At 35.3% G+C, this 18,638-nt stretch overlaps 3 protein-coding genes across 8 annotated transcripts; 2 read left to right on the forward strand and 1 right to left on the reverse strand.

Annotated features, from left to right (window-relative positions):
• Positions 1–102: 102 nt before the first annotated feature.
• LOC127898614 (serine/threonine-protein kinase BSK3-like) lies at positions 103–4,874 on the reverse strand. 4 transcript variants are annotated; one of them, XM_052437203.1, is made up of 11 exons: positions 4,384–4,874; positions 3,746–3,827; positions 3,421–3,641; positions 2,845–2,980; positions 2,609–2,742; positions 2,412–2,517; positions 2,094–2,179; positions 1,794–1,982; positions 1,536–1,688; positions 1,161–1,274; positions 103–811 (listed from the first exon to the last, which is right to left on the reverse strand). In XM_052437203.1, exons 2-11 carry the CDS (start codon positions 3,825–3,827, stop codon positions 557–559), a joined length of 1,476 nt encoding a protein of 491 aa, XP_052293163.1. In that variant the 5' UTR covers positions 4,384–4,874; the 3' UTR covers positions 103–556. The 4 variants fall into 4 exon arrangements, with proteins under 4 accessions (XP_052293163.1, XP_052293162.1, XP_052293161.1 ...); XM_052437202.1 differs by having other exon boundaries at positions 3,746–4,051; XM_052437201.1 differs by having other exon boundaries at positions 3,421–3,650; positions 4,384–4,869.
• Positions 4,875–5,881: 1,007 nt separating this feature from the next.
• LOC127901464 (uncharacterized) lies at positions 5,882–7,015 on the forward strand. The gene is made up of 3 exons (XM_052438837.1): positions 5,882–6,049; positions 6,141–6,202; positions 6,500–7,015. Exons 1-3 carry the CDS (start codon positions 5,992–5,994, stop codon positions 6,623–6,625), a joined length of 246 nt encoding a protein of 81 aa, XP_052294797.1. The 5' UTR covers positions 5,882–5,991; the 3' UTR covers positions 6,626–7,015.
• Positions 7,016–12,881: 5,866 nt separating this feature from the next.
• Positions 12,882–18,101, forward strand: LOC127898608 (AT-hook motif nuclear-localized protein 9-like). Of its 3 annotated transcripts, none has more exons than XM_052438160.1 (6): positions 12,882–13,371; positions 14,282–14,742; positions 15,739–15,806; positions 16,424–16,555; positions 17,186–17,347; positions 17,652–18,101. In XM_052438160.1, exons 2-6 carry the CDS (start codon positions 14,316–14,318, stop codon positions 17,886–17,888), a joined length of 1,026 nt encoding a protein of 341 aa, XP_052294120.1. In that variant the 5' UTR covers positions 12,882–13,371; positions 14,282–14,315; the 3' UTR covers positions 17,889–18,101. The 3 variants fall into 3 exon arrangements, with proteins under 3 accessions (XP_052294120.1, XP_052294121.1, XP_052294119.1); XM_052438161.1 differs by having other exon boundaries at positions 14,298–14,742; XM_052438159.1 differs by lacking the exon at positions 12,882–13,371 and having other exon boundaries at positions 13,387–14,742.
• The last annotated feature ends 537 nt before the right edge of the window (positions 18,102–18,638 follow it).

Raw genomic sequence — 18,638 nt, forward strand, 5'->3', positions numbered from 1 at the left:
AGCCACGATGCCATCAAGTATTGGCTTGCAGGGAACAAAATTCTCTTACTGACATAGAAATAAATCTTATTTAGTGTCTACCAAAAAATACGTACCTAAACGTCTAAAACCAGCAATTTCATTAGCAAAGCACACAAAGAAGAGTATCTGTACACAGAATTACAAGCCTGTCAACAATTTTAGTCTTCCAACTTTTCTTCTTCGGAAGCAACCCATTTTTATGGAAGTGAAGGAAAAAATTGGAACACTACATGAACAATTGATCAAATCGCACAAAGAATGAAAGAACTTCTTACACGCCCCACAGGAGAAAATGGACAGCCTATTTCCATCATCACATCTTTTGTCCATTACCACCTCAAACCCATCTATGAATTTCATACCATAAACTGGATTTAAAATTAAACGAGAAAAAAATTACTTTGATATGTCTGAACCATTTAACTCCGAGATTTGCTAGCCTGAATGATAGCCTGAATCACAATCAATGCCATGTTTCATCTTTCTGATGACCAAGATGATACTAGTAAAAGGCTACTTCGGACACATTGCTTTCTCACTTTTGTCCAGCAGTTGAATTCTTCTTTGCTTCAAGAGTTGTGCCCTCCTTGAGTGCCACTTGAGCTTCATTCTCCATTCCCATGGCAGAAAGAGCAGCAGCCTGAAGATAAGATGCAATGTGCCAGATGGGGGAAATGATTTGGGCTTGCATTGCATCATTCAGAGCGTCTTGAGGCATGTCACTCATGAGATAACACAAACTACGCCGTGCGTAAACTGTCGGTGAAACCATGGTTCCAGCATCAATGAACTGCAAGTTAAAAAAGATGCTGTTAGCAGGATCCCAAATACTAGAAAGATTGTCATTTAAGCATCCAGATTGATACAATATAAAAAAGATTTGCGATTGTTTTCTGAACTACAAATGAAAATTTATTACTATCAGGCAAAGAACAGATAGATGAACTTTTATGTGTTGAAGTTATAGAATAAGTATTTCTATTCAATGAGATGGCCATAACAGATTTAGAATAGCAAACAGTTTGTCACTTGACAAGGAATGCAAATACCGAATGGTTAAATGTAAAAATCATGTGTCTATGGGTTCATGTGACTGAAGTTATTAAAAATTTCCAAGCATTTCATTGAAAGATCTTCACCTGTGTGTAACACTCAATTGCATCTTTTAAATCTTTCTGTCTGAAGGCAACATCACCCTTTTTCTTGGAATTTAATGTTTCTTGCATTTGATCAGTCCACATTTGGAAGGAGAGCTGGAAAATAGTATGAAAGAAGATGCATCAGCCAAAAAATAAATGATTTGCATAGGAAAAGCAAAGAACCAACGAACATATAAACAATTGCACACTATAAAGGAAGAAATACTGCAAAGAACAGAACATGCAACATGAGCATAACTGGAACTGCATGTATGTCCAATTAAAAATGCATGTCGAAAGCAAAACATAGATAATGCTTAACAAATACTTGAGAGCCATGCAGTAATTCTTGATTATTGAAAACATAGAATGGACCTCATTTGCTACTCCTTCATCATCTTTGTAGCTTATTTTCTCCAAGATCTCGTGTATGGCAGTCAAATCTCTTCTTGAACAGGCTTCACCAAGTGGGGACAGGGGAGAGACAGAAGCACTGTGTGGAATACCCATCAAGACATGAGAAGGAACCTGCAGAGAGGGGAAATAGAAAACTATTTACAGCTGATAATTCTCAAATTCAAAGTTATGAAGAAAGAAATGCCTTTGCTACTTTAGAAAAAGAAAACAACTTACCTCAGTTTCTTTCTGAAGAGGACTTAAAGCAGTCACTAATGACTTTGGATTTGGGCGTTCTCGGGGTTCATATTGTAAACACCGAGAAGCCAAACGTACTAACTCAGTCCCATCATCATCAGTAAATTGTCCTTCCAAGCAGGAATCTGTCAGCATCTGAAGATTTCTGTCCCGTATCAGATCGAGGGCCTGGTACAAATTATTTAAGTGTTAGATGCACAGGTGTACAAATGCCTATTAAAAGATCAAAAAATAATTAAAAATCACTTTATAATATCTTCCACAATTATTTACACTTACATGGCTTGGGGGAATATGCTTCCCACTAAGAAGGTCCAGTAAAAGAGTCCCAAAGCTATATATTACACTTTCAGGCGTTACTCTTCCTGCAAGATAAATTATAAGACTCCAAACTAAGACAATTAAATGATATAATCTGGAAAAGTATATATGGTCGACCAATATTTTGAAGCATCAAGTTGAAACATGGTGGTAGAGTCTTTAAGAACTGAAAACTCTTATCCGACTAAGTGATTCACTAAAAGAGTCAATCAGCTAAATATTTTGAAATCTAATACCAAGAAAAATAAATCTTGTTTCCATGATAAAAATACATACCAGTCCTCAGATACTCAGGAGGAGTAAATGCTAAATTTGTGCTATAACTTTTTCCATCCCTACTATTCTTCATTAGACCAAAAGTTGAGAGTCTTGGATTACCATCCTGCATATATTTTAGAATGTAACTGGACGAACTGATAGTAAAAGCAACTAGATAAATGGTTATGAAAAGACAAATTAACAGTTGTACTAACCTCATCAAATAAAATTCTGTAGGCATTGAGGTCATGATAAAGGGCACGCCCTTTGCTTGTGCAGTACTCTAGAGCCTGTGCAAGATGTAGAACAACCCTTAATCGCATTGCCCATTTCATAGGATGTGTTTCCCCTGATTCAATACAAAAATTACGCGTTGTAGGTCAAATGCAGTACTCAATTAAACATATATCTAAAAGAAAGGATGAGCAAGAGGATAAGCCTTAGGTCTTACAATGGAAAAGGTGTTTGGCAAGTGTTTCATTGGGCATATATTCTGCCACAAGCAACCGCTCATCGCCTTCACAGCAACAGCCTAGCAAATTTGTCAATCTATTGTTTCGCAGTTGACCAACTGATCTTGCTTCCTCCTACAGTGTCAGAAAAAGAAGAAATGAACTGAGATAAGTCCATAAATGGGCCAAATCTAATGTACCTTTTCAAGGAGGCACTAAAAGAAGAAATATAAGTGCTGCCATGTTGCACTCAAAAGAAACACATTGTAAGATGCTAACGCTGGTCATTACAAGGAATGTTTCATCACCTCTTCAGGCCATAAAGGGTAAAACAAAACTAAAAGTTTCACCATCGCTTCAAAGGAACAAAGAATTTAGGAAGGTTTACTGGAACAAAGATGAAGAAACAAAGTAGTGAAACAATAAATAAAATTAAAAAGAAAAATGAAAACATACACCATGTCTCCATGAGTTAGTTGTATATCAGTGTGGAAACAATTCAAGAAAAACCAGCTAAAAAATGTGAAAAAGAATTGACAGAAGTGAAACATTTACAGTAGCTAATGACTGCCTACCAAGAACTGTCGTGGATCAGGCCAAGCCATTCTGTTAAATCGCTTAACAGCAATCCTCCTCTGATTCTCCAGCTTCCCTTTATAAACAACATTAGGAGCCTTCTCTCCGTGCTCAGACACAATATTTTCTACTGCAAACCCCGATGTGGCATTTTTAAGTTGCTCCAAGGTGAATTCACGGAATGAAGGCAAGCCATCGACCTCGCTCATTTCATCATTCTCTGCAGCATCTAAACATGAAAGAGTTAATAACTGCTCACTCCAAAGCTTCTTCTCATTCTTATAGAAGATAAAGAACCCAATAACAGCAATCACATATACCCACCGACATCAGGAGCTTCAAGAACTGTTGCCTTGAATTGTGAGTTCCAGCAACATGCTGTGAATTTAGAACACTGAATCCCCATCTAAATATTAGAAATAAAAGCATCAATACAAAGAAACCCTCTTCAAAGAAGAAACCCTCTAAACAAAACTGGGATCAGTTGCATCCCCAGTTCATTCAGCTTCATTCACTTTGATTGTGCAATGAGTAGAAAGTTGGGATCCTGATCTTCTCAATTACTTAAAAGGCTCAGGAGAACTTATTAAATCCCCAGTTATCCACAAAATTTACTCAGAACAGCAGAATCTGAGATAAAAAAAATAGATGGATACTTTAGTTTAGAACACAATCAAAGTATCACAACTTCTAAGGCAAATTGAATGAGTTCAAGTCAACAAAAACTTGCATATTAGGAAGAGAAACTTGGTGTTAATAAATCAATGCTCCACTTTGAAGTCACTTGATCATTTAATCACAATCCAGAAAAGAAAAATAATAAGAAAATAAAAATGAACGATTTGGGCAAATTTCTGGGTTATAAGCATGTTACTTTTCAGCAATACTCATAAATTAAATCAGAACTCGATTTAACAACTAATAAAAGCTGGACAACAAAACGTACGAGGATTTATAAGTACCTAAAAAAGTGCTTCTGCTTCTTGTAAAGTCAAAACCCAGTTTCAGAGACGCTGAAACCACAATTTAGGCACAACCCAGATGGCAAAACCAAAAACCCACTAAATAATATCAATCAGCTATCAGTTCCACGCCTTTTTAAGTAAAACCCACCACAAGAAAACACCACTGGAGACTTTCCTTCGGTCAATTCAAAAAACACTTACAAGATCCACCTTCTCGCCTCAAATTGACAAAAGAACTAGAGCATCAGAATCAATGCTGAGGAAATAAGAGAGTAGAGGAGATCAGATCAGCTCAGCTCAGCTCAGCTCAGATCAGATCAGACCACATGTATTTGATGATATGATTTAATTTCTTTAGGTTTGTCTGTTGATGATAAAAGAATAAGGGCAATAATTACCGACATGTCACGAATTTTTATTCAAGGCCATAGAATCTGCTGATTATTTTATATAAAATGAGTTTTTTATTGGTTGAATTTTTAATTTTTACAAATGTTATATCGGATTATTTATTTAGCATTTTTAAAAATTTAATAATAATAATAATAATTTTGCACCGCTGGTGAGATTTAGAGTGAAATAGTCTCTGGTCAGAGAATTCAGCAGTAACAGCTACAGGAGAAGCTTTATGGGGCCAAAGCCAGCCCCCCCCTTACGCCTTTCATCATTCTCTTTGCTCCCCGCCGTAATCATTTCCGTTTGTACTCCCCTTTTTCTCCTTTGTTTCCGTAAGCGGCGCCGTTTTGGTTCTTGCATGTTTTGCTCGGCTCAGCCACTTCACTTTGCATGTGCATGCTGTAGGACCAGTCATGTTGCTTGTTGGTCGAAGCTTTCTTGCACGGTTGCAGTGTTAAGTATTATACAAAAATCATTCCAAAATTCTATATTTAAGGGTACTTTTGTCATTTTAATAAGAATTAGGGACGGTTAAATTCCTCCTACAACGGTCACGATTCAAATTTATTTATTTTGTTTTTGAATTAAGCATCTAAACTAAGCGAGCATAATATTATTTAAAAAATAAATAATAAATCAAACTTCCTATTAATTTTTCAAGTTCCGCACTCATCGTCATGGGCAAAATTAGGGCAATTTGTTATCTTATAATCAGGGATGGCATAGCAATTAGCAAAGGACCAAGGAGCCATAGATAAGGAGAAGTGAAATGTGAAATTCTAGCCCGATAAATTTTAAGAGACATAAAAACTTGCCATGCTTGCCATCTGCCGTACCTGGAATTAGGGACCTATTTGGTATAAGTGCTCGAATTATGCTCTTATTTGAGAAAATGTAAAAATTAATGGATCCAAATGTATGAGGGTTACCAACGTTCGGTTGTTGGGTTGTCCAGATGGCAGCAGGCCCTTAAGTTAGTGTCCGCAGGCCTCTTGAGTTCAAACAGGCCTTAAAAAATGGGCTCAATTTAGTACTGATGCAGAATTTCAAAAAGAAAAAGATACGTCCAAATATAACAAAATCGTAAAACTAACAGGGTTAAAGCGATAAAAAGAGAAACTTTTCAAATAAAATTTCTAGGGTTTGAGTCCCAATCTCGCTACGGAGGAGGGAGAGACCTCATTTCGGAGTCCGATACAGAGCATATAAATGTCGAAGAAAAACGATCTAGCTCGCAGGAAAAGACAGCATGAATTCGAGCTTCAAAGTATGTTCATTTTGAATTATTTATCCGTTTATTGTGTTTTTTTTCTTAATATCGTTTTTGCTTGTTGTTAATGCAATTTTTGGAATATTAGGAGAGAAGCAAGAGAAAGAAAAGAAAGCCAGAAACCTCCAAGCAAAGAAAAATAAGATGAAGGTTACTTTCTTTCTTTCTGGGTTTGCTTTTTTGGCGATCAAAAGTTAAAAATTTTAGCTCAATTTACCTATGTAGTTGTTTTAGTCTCAGTTAAGTTAGCTTTTCGGATTTGTAATCTTTATGGCTTAGCAGATTGATTAATTACTTGATGATCTATTGATAGGAGTTTAATGGTATATTACAAGATTTGTGGGACGATATTTAAGTAGATTTTAACACACACACACAAAATTAACAAAAATAATTTTTTTTTAGTTTTAATGTTGTTGGTTTAATGTTGGGTGTATTTGTGCCTAGGTTGATGGGAAAGACAAGAAAAAGAAGAAGGGTGCTAGCGGGTTTCAAGTGGGGAAGAAAGTGAAGACCAAATTGACAGCAGTAGCAAAAGCTAAAGCTGCCCAGGCAATGGAACTCGACAGTTGATCTTCTTATTGAATGTTTCCGGTGCACATGGATAAGTTAACAAGTTTGAAGCATTAGTTTTGAGCTTTATAGGCTTTGCTTCTTGAATTTTTTTTTTTTTTCATTTTGTAGATTAGAGGGAAAAGTTTATGAGATTTGCTTGCTGCCAGATTACTTTTGAGAATATCTAATCTGTGTTAGCTGGATTATCTTCAACTTTTTGACAATATACTACTCTTCTTGCGAAACATTTTATCTGGTCCATGAAGGCTGTTGTCTTCACTTTCCTATCTCATGTTTTAACACTTTATTGTCCTGCTTAGCACTTTTGTTTCTAACCAATTTGCTTATGTAAATGATTATATGTAAAGTTGGGAAATTTTGGATGTCGTAACAACTAGCTTTGCAATATTTTGCATTCTTTGTGTGCTATCTAAAATTTAATTTTTATCAAGTAGCTTATGAAGATATTTATCTATAATCTGAAAGGAAAATTTAAATTCTGCAACAACATTCTGCTGTTATGCTTACATAAGTATCTGATTGGTTACAGTTAAGTGACTGGACTGTGAGGGTAATCAAAAATGAAGAACTGGCAGGCTATGGAATTTTGCAAACATAGTCAGGGTTTTATTGCCTGATTATCTTTAACAGTTGGTGATATGCGTTATCCTTTTGTGACTTAAGTTCAATGTCTCATCAAGAATTTTATTGTTGTTGTCTTTGATGATTGTTTACCTAGATATCCAGGGGATTAGTGAAGTGCGTACTTGTGCTCCTGCTTTTCAGTTAGGGTAGAGGGGTAATGCGCAGTTGTCCAGGAGGGAGGAAGAACCTATTGTGCGATATTCTTTTCTTTTAAGAGATCCACACCATGTGATAGTGAGTTCCATACGATTGCGTAGCAGAAGTTTTGGAATTATTGAGTTATGGTTAATTGATCATATTACTGGTTCTGTAATTAATGAGATTACCTTGGAGCTTGATTGAGATGATATGTATGCTGGGTCGTAATTATATAGAATTAATGACCATGTGGAGATGAAATGTAATAAATCAAATTAGGCAGGTATATAGCGAAAAGGAAGTGAGAAAGAAGAGGTTACTCATTTGAGCAGATTGGGTTGTCATTATTCATTCTAACAACTAGTCCACAGTTACTGCTGTTTCATCGCCAGGAGGCCAGAACATCCTAACTTTGACCAGAAGTTGAATTAACCTTCCAAAGGCTATGTAAGAGTTGCACCGAACGGCATGTCATCGGACGAGCTGTTGTGGGTAAACAAAAACCACGCATCTGATGGAGTGGTTTAGAGATTCCCCTACGGCTGACCTGGGTACCATCTTTCTATCTGTAGTAAAGGATAATGGTGTCACGTGTCTTTGCATTACGTGGAAGCGTTTGCAGCATTCATGTTGCATGGTTCTGCAGCTTGATCAGAGTTATTTAGAGTGCCGACATTAAAAAGAAACAAGTAGAGGTTCTTAGTCAAAAGCAAAACTTGTTTTATTCTTGAAAACACAGTTTCACCCAAATCCTACAATTTTATTCTTCAACAGAAATAAATAGGTTGAGGGTCGGTTCCACCCACCAACATAATCTTTGCTTTTCAACTCAAATGTCCTTCTCTCTTTCCCTTTTCTTATTCCCTTTTCCCACTTGTAGGTCTGCTGAATGGAATTTCATCAACGTAGATGTGTTCAGTCCAACAATTTGACTTTTCCTTTACAATAATAATCAAAGGGACTGTTCGTTTGCCTCTAATGTCTCGAATGCGTATTTGAATTCAACCCAATTTGATTTATCCAATCGTTACCTCGAAGCTATACTTGATGTGACGACGCTGAATCCTCTCTGCTCTTGCGAGAGAGAGAGAGAGAGAAAGAGGGAGGGAGAGGGAGGTTCAGTCCGACGAGTTACTTCGTCGAGGAATCAATCATTCACCGGATTCGATAAGACCGATCTCCACCATTCCTGGACTAAAGGTACTCATTTATTTGTTTGTTTATCGTTTAATAATGGTATGTATATTTCTACGTGTGTGTTTTATAGGTTCAAGCGACGAGGAGTCTGCAAGGAAGTTGATATATTATATTGACTTTATCATTGATGCCATTCTAATGATAATTGATTGCTTTGGGGGGGATGAAATAATAAATCTAATGAATATATTATTAATTTCTGTGGATTCTCCCCTGACTGTGTGCGTCGGCATTGGATTGCCAACTAAAAATATTGAAAAGAAAAATCATCAAAGTATAAAAATATATATATCTGACTCAAGGAGGGAAAGTTCATGATAGGACAAAGTCCAAGGCACTTCCATTTTTGGAATTGATGATCCCATATATCATGCATTGCCACAAACAAGATCATTATTTTCTTTTATCGGTAAACAACAATAATAGTTATAATATCAAGAGTAATCATTCACAAAATGTTATAAATATATCAACCTACTTTCCAAAACAATCTTGTACTCTCTCTATTATATTATTTTTATTTGTTTTTAGTGGCCAAAAGTCGGCCTTTGACCAATGGGTGGAAAAAAATAATAAATAAACACATTTTTTTCGATATGTAAATTAAAAAAAAAAGTAAAACATATTAAAAACGCTTAAAAGGACTAAATTTTGTAGTTTGACTAGCTTCACTTCATTAAAAATTAAAAAAAAAATTAAATATGTTCTTTTAAATTGCAATGAGTGTGACTAAATTTATGGACTTAATTTTTATTTTACTAAAAAAGTTTTGTTGGCAAAAATTAATTGATTCACGGTCACGGGTGGGGTCAGTTTAGATTTTGAAGTTCGAACATGGGGAGATGATATCATTCCACGGTAACAACCAACAAATAAAAAATACACTCAAACGAAGCTTTCTACCTCTCTCTCTCTCTACCCAGTGGGCTGATGAACTCCACGCGACTCATTAGCGAGTTATGTCACGCCACTCATCACCATACTTTATTACCATGAATAATAATAAAAAGAAAGTAACTTATCAGCTTGTCCCCTCCTCCCCTGCCTTGTCAATTATTTTTTTAGCCCCTCAGTCAGCGTAGGTGGACTGGCTTTTTTGCGCCGACGCTCACTTAAATTCAAGTTAGAATAAGAAGAGTGAACTCTGCTACGATGTATTTTTACGTGCTTAATTGAAATTATAAGAATTCTTTATGCCCCTATATGGTTAAGAAAGAAACTAACTGTTTTCCAAAACAAAATAAAATAAAATTGAGCCACCTAAGTAAATGAGGTACAAAATATATTTTTCCCTCGCACGTAAAACTAGCAATCAAAGGGGTATTTAATACTTTTCACTAGAGAGGAAAGGGTATAAAAGGGTTATTAGTAATGGTGGCTTATTCTTTAAAGTTTGTTTACTAGTTGTGGAAAATTTTGTTTACTGAGGTCTAGATCTAGCCCAATGTTACTATTGGTCATGCGATTTTTTTTTTCTAAAATTATTTTAGGGAGGAGGAAGAGGATAGGATTACTTTGAGGAACTAACATGAGTGTTATTAATAAAAGAGTAATTTTAATATTTTGATTAATGGGTCATTTAGAATAGGGGTTTTATGAGATTAGTGAAGGGGTGCTAATCATGCCACTCTAATAAGAAGCTAATGGTGGCGTTTTAGTGAATAAGCTTTTTGTTTTCACTACCTTTTTTTTTGAAATTTTTTTTAAGAAAAATGAAATATCATAATACTATTGTCCAAATCTAACATGAACCTTCAATATTATTGAGAGTTTGACTTAAGTTTTTAATGAAAAAAATACATTTATATTTCTTATAAATTGGGAACACACGTGTCTTGTGTATATTAATAAGTGAATATGTGTGTGGTTCCAAAAAACGGTGATTGTAAATATTAATAATATACTTACAAAAAAAAAAAAGGATTTTTCAAATATCAGAAACTTGGTTTATAGCCATTATTTTACAAAGAATGTATTATGAAACATATAATGCTACAATATCAAATAACATACATAGGGCGCATTTTGGTATTGATGAATTGATTTCAACTACGTCAAATAGAATATGATAGAATAAGATCATATTAAGGTGGCGTTTGTTTTTTAACTTAATGACTTAAAGTGATTTAACTTAATTAATTAAGTTAATTAGAGGTGTTTGTTTTTATAACTTAATGAGATTTTTTAGATAACTTTGACTTAATAAAATAAGCTAATTTTTTTGGCTTTTTACTTAATGGAGAAATCTGAATTAAGTCAATTACTTGCTAATGTAAAAAAAAAAAAAAATTCTTGTTTTATAATTTATTTTTCATGTCTATCCCAAAACTCACCCATAGATATTTACCCCACATAAAAATATCCCTGTTTTTTCTTTCTTATATTATATAGGATAAAATTTGAAATTTATGGTATTTTATATATTAAAATTCTAAAATAATTATGTATTCACTTGAATATAATTTTACTTATAAATGTTAAAATATTGTAGTATTTAATATATTATTTATTTGACATTCAAATTTAATAAGGATACAAATGTAAAAGTACATATTTTCAGCTTTTTAAGTTAAAAAAAACAAACAACTTATATACTTATTTTCTGAGATTCAGACGAAAAAACAAACGTATTATTCAGATTCAGACATTCAAACCTATTCAGAATTCAGACTAATTCAGGTCTATTAAGATTTCAAACAAAAAAACAAACGCCACCTAAATTTGATTATTTTTAATGTTATTCTATCTTATGTTAAATAATTTAAAAAATAAACTAAATGTTATAATTTATTTTTTAGTCTCTTACATTCCCTAAAATTTGAACCCAAGTGATCAGTCAAATAAGATTACTTAAAAATTATTCGAGCAAGTACTTAAGGCATTAAATGTTATATACTTAGATAACCACTAATTTAATTATATGAATCATGCTCGGGTTCAAGGCTTTTTGAACTAAAAATAAAGTTGCACAGCATCGTTAAGCTCTGATTTTAGTTCAAATTCAAATATTTGTAAAATCTAGAAGTTCGGACCTAAGAACTAGGGATGGCAATTGTACCCGCAAATCTGCCCAAACCCACCCGCCAAAACCCACCCGTTGCGGGTAATTTTACCCGTTGCGGGCGGGTTTAGTATTATAAATTAAAACCCGCACATAGATGCGGGTGGGTTTGGTATTAACCTTATATCCGGTAGATACCCGCATGGATATCCACCAAACCCGCAATATTTTTTTCAAATATTTTTAATTTAATTTTAATCTAAAAATGTATAAAGAAAATAATGTCATTAATTAAATTACCAAATAGCCAAAGGCTCAAAGTTGTGTATGTGTGTATGTGGCCTATATCCTATTCTAAAGTCATAATCTAAAGAAAACTAAAGGCATTTTCCTTCGAATTAGTATTTGAAAATATTAATCTTAATTATTATTATAGGCATTGTGTTGGATGGGTGCTTATGGTGGTGAATGAAATGAATATCTTCTCTTGGAGCTTATTTTAAATGATAATATGAAATGTAATTATTATTTTTAGATACTAGTTTGTGTTTTTTAAATGGATTTGTGTAATTTATACTTAAATTTGAGAATTTGTGTTGAATTGATGTGGAAATTTTAATTTTTCATTTACATTATTTAAATATAAAATTGAGTATGTTATATGGAATTTGAGGTTATTATTATAAATTTATATATTAAACATTTGTGATTTTAAATACGGAAACCCGCAAAAAATCCGCCGGATACCATTGCGGGTTTGGTAATTGTTAAAACCCGCTGCGGGTGGGTTTTTGTAAAAAAATTAAAACTTACTGCGGGTTGCGGGTGAGTTTGGTAATTTAAATTTTGTACGGGTTTGAGTTTGGTAATGGCAAACCCGCTGCGGGCGGTGCCCATTGCCATCCCTACTAAGAACCACTATTAATTGAATTATTTCAAATGAAAATTAATTAAATATTTAAATATTTTCATTTTACTAACTTTCAATAAAATAATTAGACATATTTTACAGTATAGTAACATTATTTTATGCTAGATCTATAGAAACAGACTTGATCGATTTTTTTTTTTAATTTTTACAAATTTCTTTAAAAAAAAAGTAGAATTTGATTAATTTAATTTTATAAACGGAGGAAAGATAGCACGCGTCGGTGAGCAGCGCGTCGCATTAGATACTTGGATTGATAACGATGACGTATCCGCTGAAACAGATGCAGTCAGAGGTGTGCCATTTAATATTAATTTAATTTCCAAAAATCTAATTCCAAACAAGAAACAGAAAAAAAAAAAGAAAAAAAAAAGGGGGGGTTATCCAAAAGAATAAGCGATTTCTTCTGTTGTAATTTTTGTTTGTTTCTGAATCTGCCATTCACACAAAACCCAGTAAAGCGCTAGCGTTAGCAGAAGCATCATCACTCACTCAACAGAAGAATAGGTAGATATAAAGATAAACAACTTTATTGGTTTTGAAGACTCTTGAGAAAGACCCAGATTATTATTATTGCCATTACCATTGCCATTGCCTTCCGATAAGGACTGGTCTCAAAAAGCGCTTTTTGTAGTTAGTAACAATAATACTTTGCCTTTGCATCTGCCTGCCTCTTCAGTCTCCACACAAATATGACCTCCTCCCCCTCCTCTTCCTCCTTACACTTGTCAGTCAGCTTGTTTTTCCCACTAAAACTGTTCGACCTTTAAGCCTCTCCATCCACTCATCCCTTCTCTTCTCTACCTTGTGAGTTGTGACCGGAAACGCGTTCGACCGTTGACTCACTTCACTAATGTGAGTAAATTCTCTATCTTTTACTTTCTAAACTTGTTGCCCACTTGGTTTTGGAGAGACCATTTAAAGGAAAAAATAAATAATAAAAATGTTATCTTTGCTGTCTGTTGTTGGGTTTCTTTGATGTTATCTGTGAGAACTGGGTTTGTGCTATTGTATGGCGTTTACTTGGGTTTTTGTTGCCAAGGAACATGCTTGGTGTTTAAGGCTTTATCAATTATCGTGAGTTGGTGAGAGAGTGGACCAGTTTCAACCTTTCTGGTCTTTGTCTTCAAGATTAAGCCTTTTTCCTTGTTTCTTCTAGTTGGTAAGCTGTAAAATAGCCCTGCATTTTGTCTTTTCTTTTAGGTTCTTGGCTTTAGATTTGAATTCTTTTCCTCTCTTTCTTTGTTAATGTTCAGGGATCTTTTCTTATTTTCTGTTATCTAATCATGTTTTGCTTCCTTTTCCTTTGGGTTGTTTAGTTCTTTCTTGTTTGGAACTTTGAAGAGGCTTTGAATCTGGGCTTGCTTTCCTTCTTGATTCTAGCGATTTCACGTATAACTTTGACTGCATTCTTATGGGTACTGTTCTGTTTCTTTGTCAAAGTAATGTGCCTGCTTTGAGCTTTCTTGTCCGGAGTGGTATCACAATGAGTTTTTTACATGTGTGAACATTGGCGGTGTTGGATCATAATTATTTGTAATGTCATGCATGTCTTGCATGTGACCCTTTTTCATGTTGGTTTTAAGAATCTAAGATTCATACCCTCTGTGGTAAGCCTTGTTTTCGTTGGTCACAAATTTGAAGTCCAATAGAATTTTCATTGTTCTGACTTCTTCAATTTTTGAAGTATTTTTCTTATTTTGAACACTGGAGCCAGTAAAGAAGTACCTTAGTTTTGCAATTAATTGTGTGTGAGTTGATTCAGAGTAATTTAAGTTTAGGTTTTTCAAAGTAAATGCATGGATCGAAGGGATGGTCTGGCGTTACCTGGGTCAGCTTCTTTCTATATGCAACGAGGAATGACTGGTTCTGGGTCGGGAACACAGCCTAGTCTTCATGGATCTCCAGGCATTCATCCACTATCTAATCCAAGTCTACAGTTTCAATCAAATATCGGAGGCTCTACTATTGGATCAACATTATCTGTAGACCCTTCAAGTGCAATTTCTCCTCATGGTGTCAATGTTACTGCATCTGCTTCAATGCCACAAAGCGAGCCTGTTAAACGGAAGAGAGGAAGGCCCCGGAAATATGGGCCTGATGGATCCGTGTCATTGGCATTGTCTCCCTCCGTGTCTACTCATCCAGGGACCATATCACCAACTCAGAAGCGAGGAAGAGGACGGCCACCAGGAACTGGAAGGAAACAACAAGTATCTTCTCTTGGTAAGAATTCTTGGCATATTTTGTTTCTGCTGAGGTCACACTGACTGTGATGAATGTAGGACTTATAGCTCGTTAACCTGTTTGAGCCAGATTCTGATTCACCTCAGATAAGGACTGATAAACTAGCAATTAAGCAATCCAGTGAAGAGGGAAAACAGGTTAATTTGACAATATAAAAGATGCCTTATAATTTTCCCATTGGTCTAGTTAAAGAATATCACAAGCCATTTATAGTTTTGGTAAAGATATTATTCTATTTGGTAAAGATAATGCATCAACATTTAAATGACAGAGAATGGATGAAACAAATAATTTGTCTTCTTATTTTTGTCATGTATATTGAATTTATAACAGTGTACATTTAAGGTATGGTTAAGTTTTAAACTTGCTATTTGTCCCTGATGTTTGAAAGTTCAATATGTTGGGATTCAAATGTATCTGTCTTGACTTCGAAAACCTCAGAAGTGAAAAATCGTTTGTTGGCAGACAGCTGTTTATGGGAGATTTAGTCAGAAAGGAACAAGAGTGGGTGTCTTTTTTTTTGGGGGGGGGGGGGGAGGGGATTGATGTACTAGTTTTGAGATTGTTTTCTTGCTGGAAAATGCAGGGCATATAAAGTGAAACTTCTTGAAATCCCTAGTTAATTGTTTGCTTCTAAAATCTCTGTTAAGAAACAATAATAGCATCCACAAGAACCAAAATTCTCAGGTTTATGACCTTCTTCATCATACTGTATGAAGCCACCAGCAAAAATCATATTTATTAGATTTGTTGCTAAAATATATTATCCACGGATGTATACCAAAGCATTATTTTACTGCAATTAAACCTTCACAAGCTTGTTATTTGATTTCTTTAGCTACTTAAATTCTAATTATGAGCAGCCCCATCAATGAGAGAATTACTCTGCCTTTTGGAGCAAGGTTGGGTGTTATGTTTGTGCATAGGATTATAATTTGTTTCGATGATTTTGCTGATTTTAAATTGTTTTGCTAGGTGAATCGCTCTCTGGTTCAGCTGGGATGGGATTTACTCCACATGTCATCACTGTTGCAGTAGGGGAAGTATGTCACTTTTTCTTAATTTCTTACTGTATAATACTGGGAACAAAGACCCTCTTTTGACACGCCTTGGTGGCCAAGATACAGTACCTAGGCTGGATGTCAACAATATGTTTGCTTCTCGATTCTGATCTATTTTCTACTTGCAGAAAACTGATATAAATACACTTAAATAAACTCCAATCAAGAAAGATTAGTATGTGCTCTTGGCCTTGTGTCATTTTGATTTTACTTTTTATTCAGGCTCTATCCTTCCATAGAGACCCAAGGCTTAGAATTTGGATGCAATACATAGGAATTGGAAAAATAAAATAACAAGGCCTGGTTTGATGTGCTTTTCGCATCCTTTCACACCTTGTACGAGATGATTATTCTCTGCATTATCATTTGGTTCACTGAACTGCCATTTCTTTAATTGAGAAGAGCTTAAATGTGCTTAAAATATTACAGTTCTATTTCTCTTATTAAAGTTGTTGGAATACTTTCAAAGAATTTTTTTTTTTTCCTTGTCTCTAGTTTTTTGAGGCAACGTTTTTCAATCCGTTACTATATCTTTTGGCAGGTTATGTGATTTTTGGAAGAAATTACTGTGTCTTGAAACTGCTTAATATTTCATGTAGGACATTGCGATGAAATTATTGTCATTTTCACAACAAGGCCCAAGAGCAATATGTGTCTTGTCGGCCAATGGTGCCATCTCTACTGCAACTCTTCGTCAGCCGTCATCTTCTGGTGGCTCTGTTACATACGAGGTCTGAGTGCTTGAATTTGTTTTTTCAATTTTTTTCCTTGCCAGTTTTACCTGCAGATGATGCTTGATAATTTCTGGAGAAGATTGCCTGCTTTTAGTTTAAAAGTAATTGTTCTTTGATATCGGCACTAACATTGAGGTGTCTGAACATAAGCTTGGACATTTAGCTTCTCAGGTCTTAAGCTTGCGACTGCAGTATGATATTTGAGTTGAGTCTTTGTGTCTTTGGAGTTAACTATTAATGTCCTTAATGTTCATTTACCTCAAATTCAGAATTATTTGATTAAAGAAAATGACAATGATCTTGTTAAGTTTTAACTAATTTGCTTCTGGAATCTCTCCAGTGCCCATTTCTGGAAGTATACGGCTGAATGTTGAGATCTTGGTTCATTAGTCCCATGTTAATATTTTTCCTCCCCAACGAGTAACGACTTGCATAATAGTGCAACCAACACATGAACATACACAGTAGTAATGGTTCTGTTATTCGTATGTTTTTCAAACTTCAACCTCTTTATGAGTGTTAACTTGTTTTTGTATTTAGATACAACTTGTTTGCTTTGAAGCTTCCATCTTTCACATGATTCATAGAAGAGAAGCTAACTTTATTGGTGCATTCTGATTTCCATAGGGGCGTTTTGAGATATTGTGCCTTTCGGGCTCTTACCTGCTCAGCGGTAATGGTGGTTCCCGCAATCGATCTGGTGGTCTGAGTGTCTCCCTTGCTAGTCCGGATGGACGTGTCATCGGTGGAGGAGTTGGGGGAATGCTTATTGCTGCAAACAATGTTCAGGTAACTTTTAGATTGTGTTTGTCTTCGTAATAAGCTTTGCTTCCCTCTTAAATTTTCCGATTCTTTAAATTAGAACTTTATTTATTTTCATGTTGACACCATTATGTAGATCTACTGCTAGGATTTCAATGAGATTTTCTAGGTAAAATTACCATTAAGGGAAAGGTGTTTAAACTATTTCAACTCCTGTGCTTCTTGGTCTGTGGTAGTTAGACATGTCATTTTAATAAATGGGCTATTCTTGTGAGGTATCGGCGATTGCATCCTTTCCTTCATAGGCTGAGATGAATAATGGATGCTGCAGGTAATTGTGGGGAGTTTCTTGTGGGGAGGTCCAAAGATGAAAAATAAGAAGGGGGAAGCTTCAGAAGGCGTTAGAGACTCAGAACATCAGTCGGTCGAAAACCCAGTTACTCCAACTACTGCTCCATCGAGTCAAAATCTCACTCCAACCTCTTCAGTAGGTGGCGTATGGGCTGGTTCTCGGCAAATGGATATGATGCGCAATGCTCACGTTGACATTGATTTAATGCGTGGTTGACAAGTTTCTTTCATTAGTTTCAAAAGCAATGTACATATATTTCGTTGTTTCAAGGCCACTCCACTGATTTTCTGAAGTTCGATGACAGAGAAGAACCAGTTGATTTTGGGTTAACAATTCTCACATAATTCAGTCCAGACAGATAATGCAGCTCTATTGTAGCTTAATGCCAAATTTCGCTTAAATTTGTAGTGCTCATGATTTCAACGACCATACATCTTGTGGTTCATGTCCATTCTTGATTCATCAGAACAATGATCAATTTTACTGAGGATAAAATAGATACAGGTTCCATGATGGCTACAGAATAAATGAGAATGTGAAATACACGATATATAAACTAAGCAGCAGTCCGTGTAATATTAAGGCCACCCATTGACTAAGAGGGATACCCAGTGCTTTTCGTTCAACCTTGGGAGGCACCAACGCTGTTAGCACAAGGAGGTTGATAACTATGATCTTTATCACATCCCGTTGTTGAGTCGCATTCATCAACAACTGAAGTGCCATCAGAGTGATGCCAGCTGTCACCTTCTGAGGGGACACCGCCATCTCTGCCTGCTTCAAAGCTGTTGAGAGTCAAGTAGGCTTTGGTATGGCTGGACACTGGCGGTGAACATTTGTACGTTGTGTAGAGCTTCCCTTTTAGACAACAATCTGAGTCATTCTCTGTGTTGCGTTGCCCAGATGGAGCCCCTTTTCCTCTTATATTGCCGCTTGGACGACATTTTTGAGCTTCAATGTTTGAAA

The sequence above is a fragment of the Citrus sinensis genome, chromosome 3 (assembly GCF_022201045.2).
Source record: "Citrus sinensis cultivar Valencia sweet orange chromosome 3, DVS_A1.0, whole genome shotgun sequence".
NCBI classification, from domain to species: domain Eukaryota; kingdom Viridiplantae; phylum Streptophyta; class Magnoliopsida; order Sapindales; family Rutaceae; genus Citrus; species Citrus sinensis.